The sequence below is a fragment of the Chelon labrosus genome, assembly GCF_963514085.1.
Source record: "Chelon labrosus genome assembly, chromosome: 8".
Classification (NCBI taxonomy): Eukaryota; Metazoa; Chordata; class Actinopteri; order Mugiliformes; family Mugilidae; genus Chelon; species Chelon labrosus.
In genome coordinates, this window is record NC_140358.1 from 5,642,284 (window position 1) to 5,657,029 (window position 14,746).

The 14,746-nt window shown below is 46.7% G+C and overlaps 1 protein-coding gene across 1 annotated transcript; it reads left to right on the forward strand.

The window, feature by feature from the left end:
* Positions 1–14,085: 14,085 nt before the first annotated feature.
* Positions 14,086–14,532, forward strand: LOC311491320 (ribonuclease-like 3; the record flags this gene model as incomplete). The annotated part of the gene is made up of 1 exon (XM_084549226.1): positions 14,086–14,532. The coding sequence occupies one exon, from the start codon at positions 14,086–14,088 to the stop codon at positions 14,530–14,532; it is 447 nt and encodes a 148-aa protein (XP_084405352.1).
* Positions 14,533–14,746: the final 214 nt, after the last annotated feature.

Genomic DNA, 14,746 nt, shown 5'->3' on the forward strand with positions numbered 1-14,746 from the left:
ACACTAATGTTTATGTTTCAGCGCTTACATCAGCTATTTTCATTTGCTCTTGGTATCATGGTTTAGTAGTGTTAGAGAATATTTGTACTGAATGCAACAGTGTCAAACCAAATCTCTCTTGACTCATTATTTGCTCTGAAGACTCATCTCATCTCTCCCGAAGAGCCGAGACAACCAAACCAGTGACAGGGTTTCTGAATGAAGCAGTGAAATGGTTCATACGTCACAAAACACGTGATTTGTCCTAACCAAAACTATACACGCACTTCTGACTATATATCGATATCTTATCTGTATCTCTCTCTCTCTATCTTATCTATAACGCTATTTAGAACTATCTATGTAACTATGTCTATCTATCAATCTAGTGTTGTCTAACTATGTAACTAATTTATCTATTTCTCTCTGAATCTTACGATCTATCTCCACAAAATACGCAACTAACTCCAACAACAAACCAACCTACTATGCAAAGAAGCATTCAAATGAGCACCACTAAATAGGGACAGGATATCCGAGATATCCCTGAACACACTCGATCCCACCAGGTTATTCACATGACAAACCGAACCCCTCAGGTGATTCGTTTGCCGCTGAAGCATTCGAAGCACTTGAACTGCTTCGAACGTCACTGAAGTGCTTCAAACGTCACTAGTCACGTGACCGAACCACGCCTCGGCACAGTGGTTCGATACAATTGCTTCATGAGCTACGGCGCATGTGTCGGAGCCTCGGGTGTCAGAGAGCCATCACTACATATAGGGTTCCCGCGAGTCTTAAAAAGTCTTAAATTTGATAATGCCAATTTAAGGCCTAAAAAACTCTTAAATACGAGCATATTTTGCATCGTAGGTCTTAAATTACATTTCGTCAAGTCCGTGTGTTCTGTGTAGTTCTTTATTAAATATAACTATTAGCAGTACGCCGAAATTAAACTACAAATGAGACCTGGAAGTGGAATCCGGTGTTCAGCCCGGTTTGGAATGTGTTGCTGCTCCGGGTATGGTCCGGTCGTACAGCGCAGGCAAAGCGGGGAGATTTTATCGTCACGTAACATTTGTTAGCGTTATGTATTTTTGCCTCCTTTTGGATTCGAGACTTCTTCTGTCACATGAACCTTGTTGTCAACTTGGGAAATGGGCAAAATGTAAGTTTAATGAAATGCTGGCTTTGTAACATGGAGTTGGAGAGAAGCTTAGCCACGTTTGCTAGTAGTAGCAGGCAGGAGACGAAGTGGAGGGATTTATGCACAATACATTTAGTAAACAGAATCATATATATAAAGCCAGGTCTCACGGCATATTACAGAACACTATAATAACAGATAATAAAACGTTCGTGGCTTGTAGCCTTCACCTGCGTCCACGGAAATGGCCTTATGTAAAAAAAAAAAAAAAAAAAAAAAAGACGGATTAAAGAGTGACACGCTGAACTAAGCAATGAAAACAAAGGAGGCGCCGCAGTGTGGTGTGAATTGGTAATGCTCCATGTAAAACTGGAAAACGCTGAACAATCCTTATGAGGCCTCATCATCATAAAGTGACATGACGGGGGGGGGGGGGCGATGTGGGGGGGTTGTACTCATAAAATTTCTTCAAGGTTGGCAGGTCTGCATTAGGGGTGGGCGATACTGAAAATTGTGGTATCAATCCGATAGCAAGTAAATACAGGGCCAGTATTGCCCTGTATTTCAACTTTTTACTTGAAATTTCATGTTAACACACAGCAGTTAACATGCTACAGTAATAGCACAGAACTGCATGACTAGTAGTAGATAGGAAGTTACAGGGCAAGAGCTCTGTGCCAGAGAAAAGGAAGTGGAGGATGCGAAAGAGAAGAGAGAAGAGGACATATGTTTGGTGCATTGTCCCCCAGCAGCCTAGGCCTATAGCAGCATAACTAAGGGTTGGTTTAGTCCAGCCCTAACTATAAGCTTTATCAAAAAGGAAAGTCTTAAGCCTGACCTTGAAAGTAGAGAGGGTGTCTGCCTCCCGAACCCAAACTGGGAGCTGGTTCCACAGGAGAGGAGCCTAATAGCTGAAGGCTCCTCTCTACAATCAGACAATCAGGTCCTTAAGATACGATGGAGCTAGGCCTTTAAGGGTCTTATATGTAAGGAGGAGGATTTTAAATTATTCTAGATTTTAAAGGGAGCCAATGAAGAGAAGCTAAAACTGGAGTAATATGATCTCATATTGTGTGTTGTAGTGTCATACACAGGACTGCTTTAACTGTGTGCCTGTCAGGGTCAAATATAGAACAGTACCAGAGCTCCATCTGGTGGTAGATCAGATAACTCTTTTTCTACCAAATATCTGTGTATTTCAGATATCAAGCCAAAAACATACCATCAAAGTAGTTTGATGTTTGTTGTTGTTGTTGTTGTTGTGACTGTGCAGACTCTCACCTATATCCATACATTAACGTGAATACTTCACATGACAAGTGGAAACATTTACCTACTAGTGGTCCAAGGGAAAATGTCAAGAGGCCCCCACTAACAACACTGTATTGCCAGACACCACAGGACACCCTCAGAAGGCCCATGTCCATTCTCTGATGAGTCACAACTGTTTTGGAGGCACAAGGGAGACCTACGCAATATATAATGTCATAATGTTATGCCTGATGTATATTTATAGGTGTTGAACTGCCTTGCAGTTGCTGATGCTGTTGCATATTTCCAGACATCATAGTTTTGTCTACTTTCATTACTAGATGTAATTCTTAATGTATAACATCAGATCAGACACTCACTCTGCAAAGTTGCGTTCATAATAAGATTCTTTTTCACCACAACTGTATGATCCTCTATATGTAGACCAAAAAATATACATGTATAGACAGTTGTATTGCAAACTTTCACGGTTTCATGCTGCACATAAATACTATAAATACACTATTATTTCAGAACTGTTAAAATACATCTTAAAAGTGACAATTAGGAAATGCTCATAATTTCAAGGTCAAGGTGTCTTTATTTGTCTATCTTGAGAGAAATTTGTCTTGGGCAGAGGGGTCTGCTGCACAGACAACACATTCAACATATTTCACTCATGCATCCAGAATTAATAAAAAGAAACGCACAATTACATAATAGACAAAAATACATAATCACCGGGATCAAGTAAAAAGTGCATTCAAGCATCTCCTAACCTCAGACTCTCTTTCTGTCCATCCTGAGCAATCTGCTCATGAATGAGCTTCACTGACAGTGGGATGAAATACTGATTAAATCTTTTGTTTTAACATAGAGGAACTCTGTACATCCTTCCTCATTCGAGTTACTTTCCAAACTTCTTTTGTACATAGTGCCTCATAGAGATTAGTTTGTACAATAGCCTTTGTAACAGCAAGTGTAGCCACCTACATTGGTCAAGCTGTATACATAGATGGTGACTGATGGTTTGTCTTTGACCACTTTTAAGAATAATGATTCACAGCGTACGTGACAACATCACATGTGGCTGATATGAGAAAGAAAGGTGTTGCAGGTCTCAGCTGACTCATTTTGGCTTGACCTTTACTTTGTCATCTGTATAGTATGAGTTTATGGTACACATTACAATCATGACATTTGTTGAATTTACAGTTTGTGTAGGACTGAAAAGTCCTTCTTTAGACTCATACACATTTATCTGCAGTTTTCCAACATCTGCATCATCAGAGAGAAGAATCTACTGAGCCCCTTTTGACAAACACTCTCTGTGATACAGCTGTGTAACCTTCTGTTCCAGTTGTAAAACACAAGGTCTGTAAAACCAACTATGTCTGATCAAAGGATGGCAGCAGTGAGACAAGATTACAGAATGTACCTGATTTAACTGATGCTTTAAACAACTGTTTTATTTTTTGATTAGTTTAAGCATTTGTTTATTATCTATAACTAAAGAACATTTAGACATTCATACGTTGCTTGTGCTTGTGAGGTGACAGTGCTAACACCACTGTGCTCCATTTGTACTTGACCCTATTGAGATTGAGGAAAAAGGAGAAGAATAACATGAGAATAACTGATACACACAACCTTCACATACACAAATCACACATCTGATAAATAAGAAGACAAAGGAAACATTCAAAATTCACTTTAATCTGAATGCTAATAACTGAAGCAACGGGGAGACAGAGGAGGTTACATTTGTGACTTGTGGTGTAGCAGCATGGACCCTCAGTACCTGTGCATGCAGACAGCTTAGTTGGTCATTGTGGTTATGTGTGTTTGGTGGTGGATAAAAGGGGGTGGAGAATTCACAAGGGACCCAACCGTATAAAATATTCAAGGACGTGCAGATGCATCATCTTCTCTAAGAGTCTGTGACACAGGTTAATATATGCTTTTATATGAGCTATCTTATTGGACAGAGAGAACGAGAGTTACGTATGTAACTACGGTTCTATGAATCCTGGATGACCGCCAGAGGCGGTGCTTCAGCACTGAATGTCTCCATCTCGCGCATGCGCAGGTCGAGTGTTTATACCAACAGAGTCACCTGTGACCCCCGATGACACCGGCTAACCTATATCTTCCGGTGACATCAGAGGATCTGTTCCTGCAGAATCTTCTCGCGAAACCACAAGGATTCTGAGTGACAGAACGCTCTGGCGGTCATCCAGGATTCATAGAACCGTAGTTACATACGTAACTCTCGTTCTATTTCATCCTTACTGACCGCCAGAGGCGGTGCTTCAGCACTGGATGACCCATAACGACAAAGTCACGAGGAATGCCAATACATACCTCAATGAGAGGAGGCAGTAGAGGTGGGCAACAGGGCCACACCCAGCGGATGGGGAGTGGCCACATTCACCCGATAGAATCTGGAGAAGGTAGTTGGTGATGCCCACGATGCTGCATCACAGATGTCCTGCAGGGGCACGCCTCTCAGAGCCGCCCATGATGTAGAGACAGCCCTAGTAGAGTGGCACCTCACCCCAGATGGCGGGGGGCGACCACTGTGTCTATATGCCTGGGTAATGACATCCACAACCCAGTGCGACAATCGCTGTTTGGAGAGAGCGCAGCCTTTCCTAGGACCACCATGACAAAGGAACAGCTGTTCTGACCGTCTCATGCTTGCGGTCAAAGATACATAGACTCTCAGAGCCCGCACAGGGCACAACAGTCCTAACCCGTCCTCCCCTGCAGGGGGAATAAACTGTGCCAGGTGGATAGGTCGGTTAAGGTTCGACGATGACAGAACCTTGGGAAGAAAAGCCGTATTCGGCCACAGAGTGACCCCCGAGCCATCTGAGTTCCATCTCAGACATGAATCACTCACAGAGAGAGCATGTAGCTCCCCAACACGCTTCGCTGAAGTGATGGCGAGGAGAAAAGCAGTCTTAGCAGACACCCACTTCAGCTCTGCCTGCGCCAGGGGCTCAAAAGGAGGCAGACACAAAGCGTCCAGCACCAGGGGCAGATCCCATGCTGGAGCTCTCTGTGCCTGTGGGGGTCTTAACCTCAAGGCTCCCTTTAGAAAAAGTGACACGAGTCTTTGGCCCCCCACGGTGTTGCCATCAACCCGGGCATGTCGAGAGGAAATGGCTGCCACGTATACCCTCAGAGTAGCCGGGGACCGTCCGCCATCCAAAAGTGACTGTAAAAACTCCAGAATTTTCGGAATTGTACAGTGCACGGGGTCCTCACCCCTGCTCGAACACCATACAGAAAACAGCCGCCACCTGTTCTCATACTGCAACCGGGTAGAAGGCGCCCTAGCATTCAGTATGGTATGTTGGACAGTGTCCGAACACCCTGTCAGCAGCGGGTCGGGCCCTGCAGTGGCCAAACCCAAAGCTGCAGGCGCTGAGGGTCGGGATGCCAAATCCGGCCCCCTAACTGAGACAGGAGATCCATCCTGTCGGGGAGACGCCAGGGTGAGCTGCGGCAGAGCCTGTGCAGCAGAGGAAACCATGTCCTCCCCGGCCAGAAGGGGGCTACCAACAGCAGCTTGTGGCCCTGCTGGAGGACCCTCTGCAGTACTTGAGGAATCAGAGGGATTGGTGGAAAGGCATAGAGAAGACTCTCCGGCCAATCGTGGGCGAGAGCATCCTGGCCCAGAGGGCTGGTCTCCCCTGTCAAGGAGAACCAGAGGGGGCAATGGGTCGACTCCTCTGTGGCAAAGAGGTCCACCTCTGCCCTGCCAAAAACGTCCCAGATGTTGAGCACCACCCCGGGATGAAGCCGCCACTCCCCCGGTGGAGGCTTGCCACGGGATAGGAAGTCTGCGGTCCGGTTCCGTTCTCCCGGCAAGTACATCGCCCTCATGCTGGCTAGGTGGGGAGCCGCCCACAACAGGAGGTCCCGGGTCACCTGCAACAGCCGTGCTGACCTGGTTCCCCCCTGGTGGTTTATGTGAGAGACGGCTGAGACATTGTCCGTCCGTACTAGCACATGCCTCGCTCTCAGGAACGGAAGAAAAGACTGCAGTGCCATGTGCACTGCCCGAAGCTCCAGCACGTTGATGTGCTCCGAGCGGTCCCGTGCAGGCCACAGCCCGCGAGCTGTCCGGTTCTGCCACACAGCACCCCACCCTGAGAGGGAGGCGTCCGTTGTGACAGTCTCCCGACGGGATGCAATAGAGCCCATGGGCATGCCCCGAAGGAGAAATGACCTCTCCCTCCATGGAGCCAGAGCAAGGAGGCAATGCCGTGACACCTTGAGTTTCCTGTGCCGGTGCCACTTGGCGTCCAAGTGAAAGCTGTTCAGCCACCTCTGAAGGGGACGCAGCGACAGCAACCCTAAGGGGACCACAGTGGCAGCAGCCGTCAGCTTGCCTAAGAGGCGCAAATACAGGACATAGCGCAAACAGCGGCCCTCCCGAAAGAGGAGAAGGAGGCGGATGATGTCGTCCACGCGCCGGGGAGATGGACAGGCCTTCATGGCAACGGCATCCAGAGTCATCCCCAGAAAGAGTGTACTCTGTGAGGGGACCAGGCAGCTCTTCAGAAAATTCACTCTGAGACCGAGCTGGGTCACATGTGAGAGGAGAATCGCCGTGTCCCGGGTCACTTGAGACCGGGATGGCGCGCAAATCAGCCAGTCGTCCAGATACGGCAGAATCTTCATGCCCCGCGACTGCAGGGGTGAGAGGGCTGCCGCCACACACCTGGTGAACACCCGTGGAGAAAGGGAGAGGCCGAACGGGAGCACCCTGAACTGAAAATGGCGGCCCTGGAAGGCAAACCGCAGAAAATGTCTGTGGTGTGGTGCTATGGGGACATGAAAGTACGCATCCTTCAGGTCTACCGAAGTAAACCACTCCCCTCTGGCAACGGTACACAGGACCTCTGCAGTGCTGAGCATGTGAAACCGCAAGACCTTGAGGAACCTGTTGAGTCCCCTCAAGTCGAGGACAGGGCGGAGTCCGCCGTCTTTCTTTTCGACAAGAAAGTAAGTCGAATAGAACCCCCCGGGTGATGACAGGGGGTCTACCGGTTCGATGGCACCCTTGTCCAGGAGGGCGGACAACTCCTGGTTGAGGGCATGGGCTTTTGCCGGGTCGTGTATGATGGTCATCTTGACCCGGCCGAAGGGTGGGGGCCGGCGTCGGAACTGAAGTTTGTACCCGTGGGTTAAGGTGGAAATCACCCACGGGTCCGTGGTGGAAGCAGCCCAGTGGCTGAGCTGCTGCTGGGAAAAACAGCCGACGACCGGCCCCAGGCTCTCAGCGCCTGGTCCCCCGGCCTCTAGAGGCCCTGGGGGGACGACGGGCTGCATCGAAAGCCTGAGGTTGTCTAGAGGGCAGTCGTTCAGGGGCTCGAAAGCCCTGAGCCCCTCGTTGAACAGGCTGTTGAGCCGGTCGCTGAGACCTAAGGTGGCCACTGGGGAAAGCCTGTGGCTGAGAGCGTCGCTGGGGGGCAGCTGAAGAACCCCCCGGCCTGCCGGGAGGAGGCATACTCCTGTGAAGCCCAGAGAGCTGCTGTCGAGTCTGTCTGGCCTGGACTGTGCGCTCAAGCGCCTCTAGAGCAGCCGACCCGAAAATCTCACCGGGTTCCACTGGGACACTGCGGAGGGTTCTCCGGCACGTCTCAGTGAGAGGCGACTGTGCCAGCCACACCTGGCGGCGAGCCTGGACGAGAGTGGACATCAAGCGCCCCAGTTCTCTGGACATCAGAGCAAAAGCCTGCAGAGACGCGTCACTGAAACTGTGGACAGACGCGTCCAGCGTAGCATCCTGCAGGGATGCAGAAAGAGCCAGCATCAGATGCGACAGGGAATTGCCGATGCGTCCCATGCGTGCCGCTGCGTCATAAGCTTTAGAGAGCAGATCATCTGTAACCCGACACTGGGGGCGAGGACACCTGGCATCTGGCCTCAGAGCCTCATCAGGCGAAACGATGAGAGCCGCTATAGTCGGTTCAACCGCTGGCATGCGGGCCAAGCCAAACTTGGCTGCGTCCTGCATGGCAGCCAGGGTCCGGCCATCAGATGTTGCATGAGAGAGGACTCTAGTATCCCTCCAGCATGCGTGCAGCTCCCTCAGGTATTCGTCTGACGGAGGCACAGTAAAGGTGGCAGGGACTGGGCCCCGCCTGAAAAAAGCACTGGCAGGAGCCGGCTGAGCTTGTGGAACATCCAGCTGCAGGCGGGCCAGGGCCATACGAATGATGGCACCCATAGAGCTATCCTCAGACCCAGCAGCACAACTGTGGGTTGAGGAGCGGGAGCTCTCCCCAGAGCCATGCTTGGAGGTAATGTCCTGGGGAACCACGTCCGCCCCACAGTCAGCGAACTCAGTGGCTGATGCCGCCACGGAGAGCACATCATCCTCTGGATCGAACACGGCCGCAGGAGGAGCAGGAGCACCAACCTCCCCTGCACCAGTCCCAGACTGGATGGCTAGGAAGAGGGACTTCACCTGGTTCAACTCCTCAGTCAGCTGGTCCACCTTGGAGGCCAGTTTAGACTCCTTGGCCCCCCTCCCGGAGGAGGCACCCACGGTCTCAGCCCGCCGTCTAGGTCGCCTAGGCTGAGTTGGCATTCGCTGGGCTGGAGTCAACTGGTCCGGCCCCGGAACATGGCCCAGCAGGTGTTCAGCCTCAGCCAGTCTGGCAACCCGCACTGCCCGGGGCATGAAGCTACAGTTCATGCATGGATCCTCCGAAAGCCCCTCCCTCAGGTGTTCAAGGCCAAGGCACGAAGGACACATATCATGACCATCTTCAGGCTGCAGAGAAGCCAGACAGGCCGAGCAAGAGTGGTCACCAAACATGGTGACAACAACTGAGAAAACAACAGATGCTGGGAGAGGGAGCGAACGCACTGCCTTCACCAACAGGTGTTGCAACAAGGGCAACAGCACACGCCTATGCTGGGAGCGGGAGCGAGAGCACTACCTTCACCAGCAAGTCAGCTTGCTGTGCAAAAAAACAAAACAACCCAAGTAGGCCGAGCGAAAAACGCTGGTAAAACTACTTTTCCAAGGTAATAATATACACCTAAAGTGGGAGCGGGAGCGCACACACTGCCTTCACCACTACAGGGAACAACAACGAAAAACGGGCTACAACTTAGCGGATAACGGCGGTACAAATGTCGGGAGAGGGAGCGAGTACGCTGGCTTCACCAACAAATCAAACTACAACGAAAGACGGGTACAACCAACGGTGTACCGATACACAGGCAATAGGTCAAGCGGGCAACGCAGACCGCTAATGCCCGTAAATAATTACACAAATGTCGGGAGAGGGAGCGAGTACGCTGGCTTCACCAACAAATCAAACTACAACGAAAAACGGGTACAACCAACAGTGTACCGATACACAGCCAACAGGTCGAGCGGGCAACGCGACCGCTAATGCCCGAAAATAATAACACGAGCGTCGGGAGAGGGAGCGAGTATCACGCCGTCACCAACCTTATAACAAACGACTAAAACAAATACTCAAAGGGTGTCCGCGGTAAACCGCAACAAACCTCCCGTCTCAGCTCGTCGCAGCCTTTGGAGGGCGCAGCTCGCAGCTCCGACAACGTTGTCGCAAGGCTACCGGCGACGAAGCATCAGTGAAGTAAACGCTTAGTTCAGCTAGAACTTACTGACATACGTCTACCTGCAAAAGCGAGAAGATGAAAAGGAACAGATCCTCTGATGTCACCGGAAGATATAGGTTAGCCGGTGTCATCGGGGGTCACAGGTGACTCTGTTGGTATAAACACTCGACCTGCGCATGCGCGAGATGGAGACATTCAGTGCTGAAGCACCGCCTCTGGCGGTCAGTAAGGATGAAATAGAATTGTTGTGCTACTGTAAAACAATAACTAATAACTAATATGTTTTTATGATTCTGTTTTTTTTTTTTTTTTACCAGTACACTATGCAGGAGACATTTATGACTGAGACAACTGACTAACCAGCTGGACATACGTTTCTTGTTAACTAAACTCTTGATGTATGTTTGTGTCTGAGTTTAATAAAGTCTCATGAAATGATGAGTAGTAGTTGTGGATATGTATTAATGTAGATTTTAGTTATTGGTAATTGAGCATGTCTTTGGACAGTGTTTAAAGAAATGAATCTTCTTATTCTTGCAGCACTGTGTTAAGGTGATTTGTAAAGTAGCCCTGGAAACATGCAAAGCCACATTCAGCAGCTTACCTGGTAGACAAAGCTGTGGGTAACATTTTCTCAGTCTCTGACCAAACTTCTAGATTGTGACCTAGAAGTGACCTCCACAGGATGTTTGAGGTTTGAAGCACAAAAAATAAATGAATAAAATAAGTTCTCATCTGTTTGCTCTGCTAGGTGGTTACCAGCACATACAGCTAATAGCTGACTGTCTGAGAGAAACTTTCTTGTGGGCTGCTTATTGACTCAGCATCAAACAATTAGTTTACTAACCTCCTAATCCACTTATCTTCTAATTATCATCCTTTTTTTGGATAGATTCCTGGCTAATAAAAATATTTGTACAATAATGAAATAGATGTAGACCTGGCCTCCAAATTCACCAGTTCTCAAACTGATCAAGTATCTGTGGGGCCTTGGAAACAATCAGCAAAACTGCATATAGCACTAATTTTGTCAAAGGCTAATGCTGCTTATTTATGTTTCATCATAAATGTGTGGCCTGGTATGAGGATATTGTGTGTTGTAGTGTCATACACAGGACTGCTTTAACCGTGTGTGTGTGTGCCTGTCAGGGTTCAGTATAGAACAGTACCAGAGCTCCATCTGGTGGTAGATCAGATAACTCTTTCTACCAAATATCTGTGTATTTTTCAACAAGCCAAAACATACCATCAAAGTGGTTTGCTGCTGTTGTTGTTGTTGTGACTGTACAAACTCTAATCTATATCCATACATTAGAGAGAATACTTTACATGACAAGTGGAAACCTACTAGGGGTCCAAGGGAAAATGTCAAATTATCTGCAGTGTATATAATACTGGCAACTCATCCCATAGTTGATGAGATAATTAAATCCACAAGAATGTGGTGGAGGAAAAAAACACACAACCTGGAAATAAACAACAATAAACTGATGGACAGCAGTCACTGACAAGCAGACGTTCTTAGAGAAACTTTAAACATTTACTAAAAGTGCTTATAGGCAGTACAACAGGGGAGGTGGATGAATTGTAGTTGCTAAAGCCAAAAACATTTTAAATACATTCCACACTAACTGGTTAAGTTTCATATCTCAAATGAGCATTCTTTGCCCACATATAGGTGAGGTATTTGGCCCAAGGAATAATGTCAAATCTATAGCGGTTAAGAAAGAATAAGAGAGAGAGCGCACGTTTGCTGTCACATTTCCACAGTTCATAGTCATTTAACATGTGAATACCCAGTGTGAAAGACAAACAATACAAATCATTCATTCATTCATTCATTCATCTTCTGTAACCACTTGTCCTGTGAAAGGTCGCGGGGCAGCCTATCCCAGCTGTCATCGGGGGAGAGGTGGGGTACACCATGGACAGGTCTCCAGTGTGAATACCCAGTGTGAAAGACAAACAATACAAATCAAAATATTTGAATTTAAAGCCAAATCGTCACCTTAATTAAATATATAGCCAACAGTAATACTGAGTTGTTAAATCTTTATATTCTGATGATTTGATCCATTTTTAATTCAGACTGTAAAACAAAATATCTTCCGTCATTTACCACTTCCTGATTTGACTGTAGGTCCAGTTTTAAGAATGTTTGAAGCTTAGATATACAATCTTCTATTTTCTTTCATACAGAGAAAAGATCCCAATAAACCGACAGCAGCCATACAGTTGGTTTGGTGTAGAAGAAGAGCAACTGCATAAACCCGTGGCTCACTAGCACCCTCCTCCATGAGGCAGAAGTCCTGACTGCCTCATCTCGTGCTTTTTCAGTGCGGTTTAATGTCAGATCAGCAAGCCTAAATGTGTTACACTCCTACATGAAATAATAAAATAAATAATAAAAATGTTTGTACAATAATGCAATAATGAAATACGGTACACCGACCAGCCACAACACTGACGTTCAGTGGGAATATACAGTATGAGATTGTTGTCTTTACACCACTGCACCAGTAGGCTCACCACCCTTCTGTAGTTGGCTTCATCGTTGTTGGTGGTGAGGGCCACCACAGTTATGTCATCCGCAAACTTGATGATGTGGTTGGTGCTGTAGGTCGGAGCACAGTTGTGGATCAGCAGGGTAAAGAGCAGCGGGCTAAGCACACACCCTTGTGGGGCTCCTGCGCTCGGCGTGATGGTCCTTGAGGTGTTGCTGCCGACCCGCACTGTTTGTGGCCTCCCTGTGAGAAGGTCCAGCACCCAGTTGCAGAGGAAGGTTTTGAGTCTGAGGTAGCTCAGTTTTGGTATCAGTTGCTGGGGAATGATTGTGTTAAATGCTGAACTAAAGTCTAAGAACAGCATTCGCACATGTGAATTTTTTGAGTCTAGGTTTTACTCACTCTCTTACACCTATTTCGTCCAAAATGTTGCCCCCACTAACAACATTCTGTTACCAGACACCACAGGACACCCTCACAAGGCCCATGTCCATTCTCTGATGAGTCACAACTGATCTGGAGGCAAAAGGGAGACGTGCACAATATTAGGAAGGTGGTCATAATGTTATGCCTGAGTCCTTCTTTGGACTCATACACATTTATCTGCAGTTTTCTAACATCTGCATCATCAGAGAGAAGAATCTACTGAGCCCCTTTTGACAAACACTCTCTGTGATACAGCTGTGTAACCTTCTGTCCCAGTTGTAAAACACAAGGTCTGTAAAACCAACTATGTCTGATCAAAGGATGGCAGCAGTGAGACAAGATTACAGAATGTACCTGATTTAACTGATGCTTCAAACAACTGTAAGATTTTTTTTGATTAGTTTAAGCATTTGTTTATTATCTATAACTAAAGAACATTTAGACATTCATAGGTTACTTGTGCTTGTGAGGTGACAGTGCCAACCACACTGCACCACCGTGCACCATTTGTACTTGACCCTATTGAGCTTGAGGAAAAAGGAGAAGAATAACATGAGAATAACTGATACACACAACCTTCACATACATAAATCACACATTTGATAAATAAGAAGACAAAGGAAACATTCAAAATTCACTTTAATCTGAATGCTAATAACTGAAGCCACAGGGGAGAAAGAGGAGGTTACATTTGTGACTTGTGGTGTAGCAGCATGGACCCTCAGTACCTGTGCATGCAGAGAGCTTAGTTGCTCATTGTGGTTATGTGTGTTTGGTGGTGTAGAAAGGGGGTGGAGAATTAGCATGTCAAGGGACCCAACCGTATAAAACATTCAAGGATGTGCAGATGCATCATCTTCTCTAAGAGTCTGTGACACAGGTAAATATATGCTTTTATATGAGCTATCTTATTGGACAGACAGAACTGTTGTGTTACTGTAAACAATAACTAATAACTAATATGTTTTTATGATTCTGTTTTTAAAAAGAAGTCATCACTTGCCTACACTTGGGGGGGGGGGGTTGAGTTCCTGAATATTGTTTGTGTAGTTGTCACTGTGTGCAGCTTGTTAAACACAGTGTTAGCCTATACATCTCTGTGATTACTACATTTTGGACATAGCTGCCATGTGATTCTGATTTTTCCACCAGGGAATCATGAGGATTCAGATTGTGTGTTTGCTGCTGCTTCTGCTCGCTGCCACTCTTCTCTGCTTGGAGAAAAAGCCCACAACCAAAGATCGCTACAAAAAGTTTGCAAAACAGCATATCAATAAGCAGATGAATGCCAGTCAGTGCAATGATGTCATGCAAGAAAGAAAGATCAACGAAAGAAATAAGAACTGTAAGAAGATCAATACCTTCATCATAGACGAAGAGGAAACGGTGAAAGCCATCTGTGTGGATGAAGGAGAGCCTTATGGTAAAATGACCAAGAGCCGGAAACGCTTTACTATTGTTGTGTGTCGGCTGAAAAAAACGAAAAGGGTTACTTCAAATTGTCAGTATAAAGGCAACAAACTCAACAACAAGAAAATTCTAATCAAATGTGAAGGTGGATTACCTGTGCACTATGAAAGAGACGTTGATCACTGTGACAACTGACTAACCAGCTGGACATACTTTTCTTGTTAACTAAACTCTTGGACAGCGTATGTTTGTGTCTGAGTTTAATAAAGTCTCATGAAATACGAAGTAGTAGTTGTGGATATCATTGTAATGTAAACAATATACCATATGTGTAGTCTGTATTAATGTAGATTTTAGTTATTGGTAACGCTTCCAAAAAATCCATCTGTGGTATAATTGAAAGCTAAAG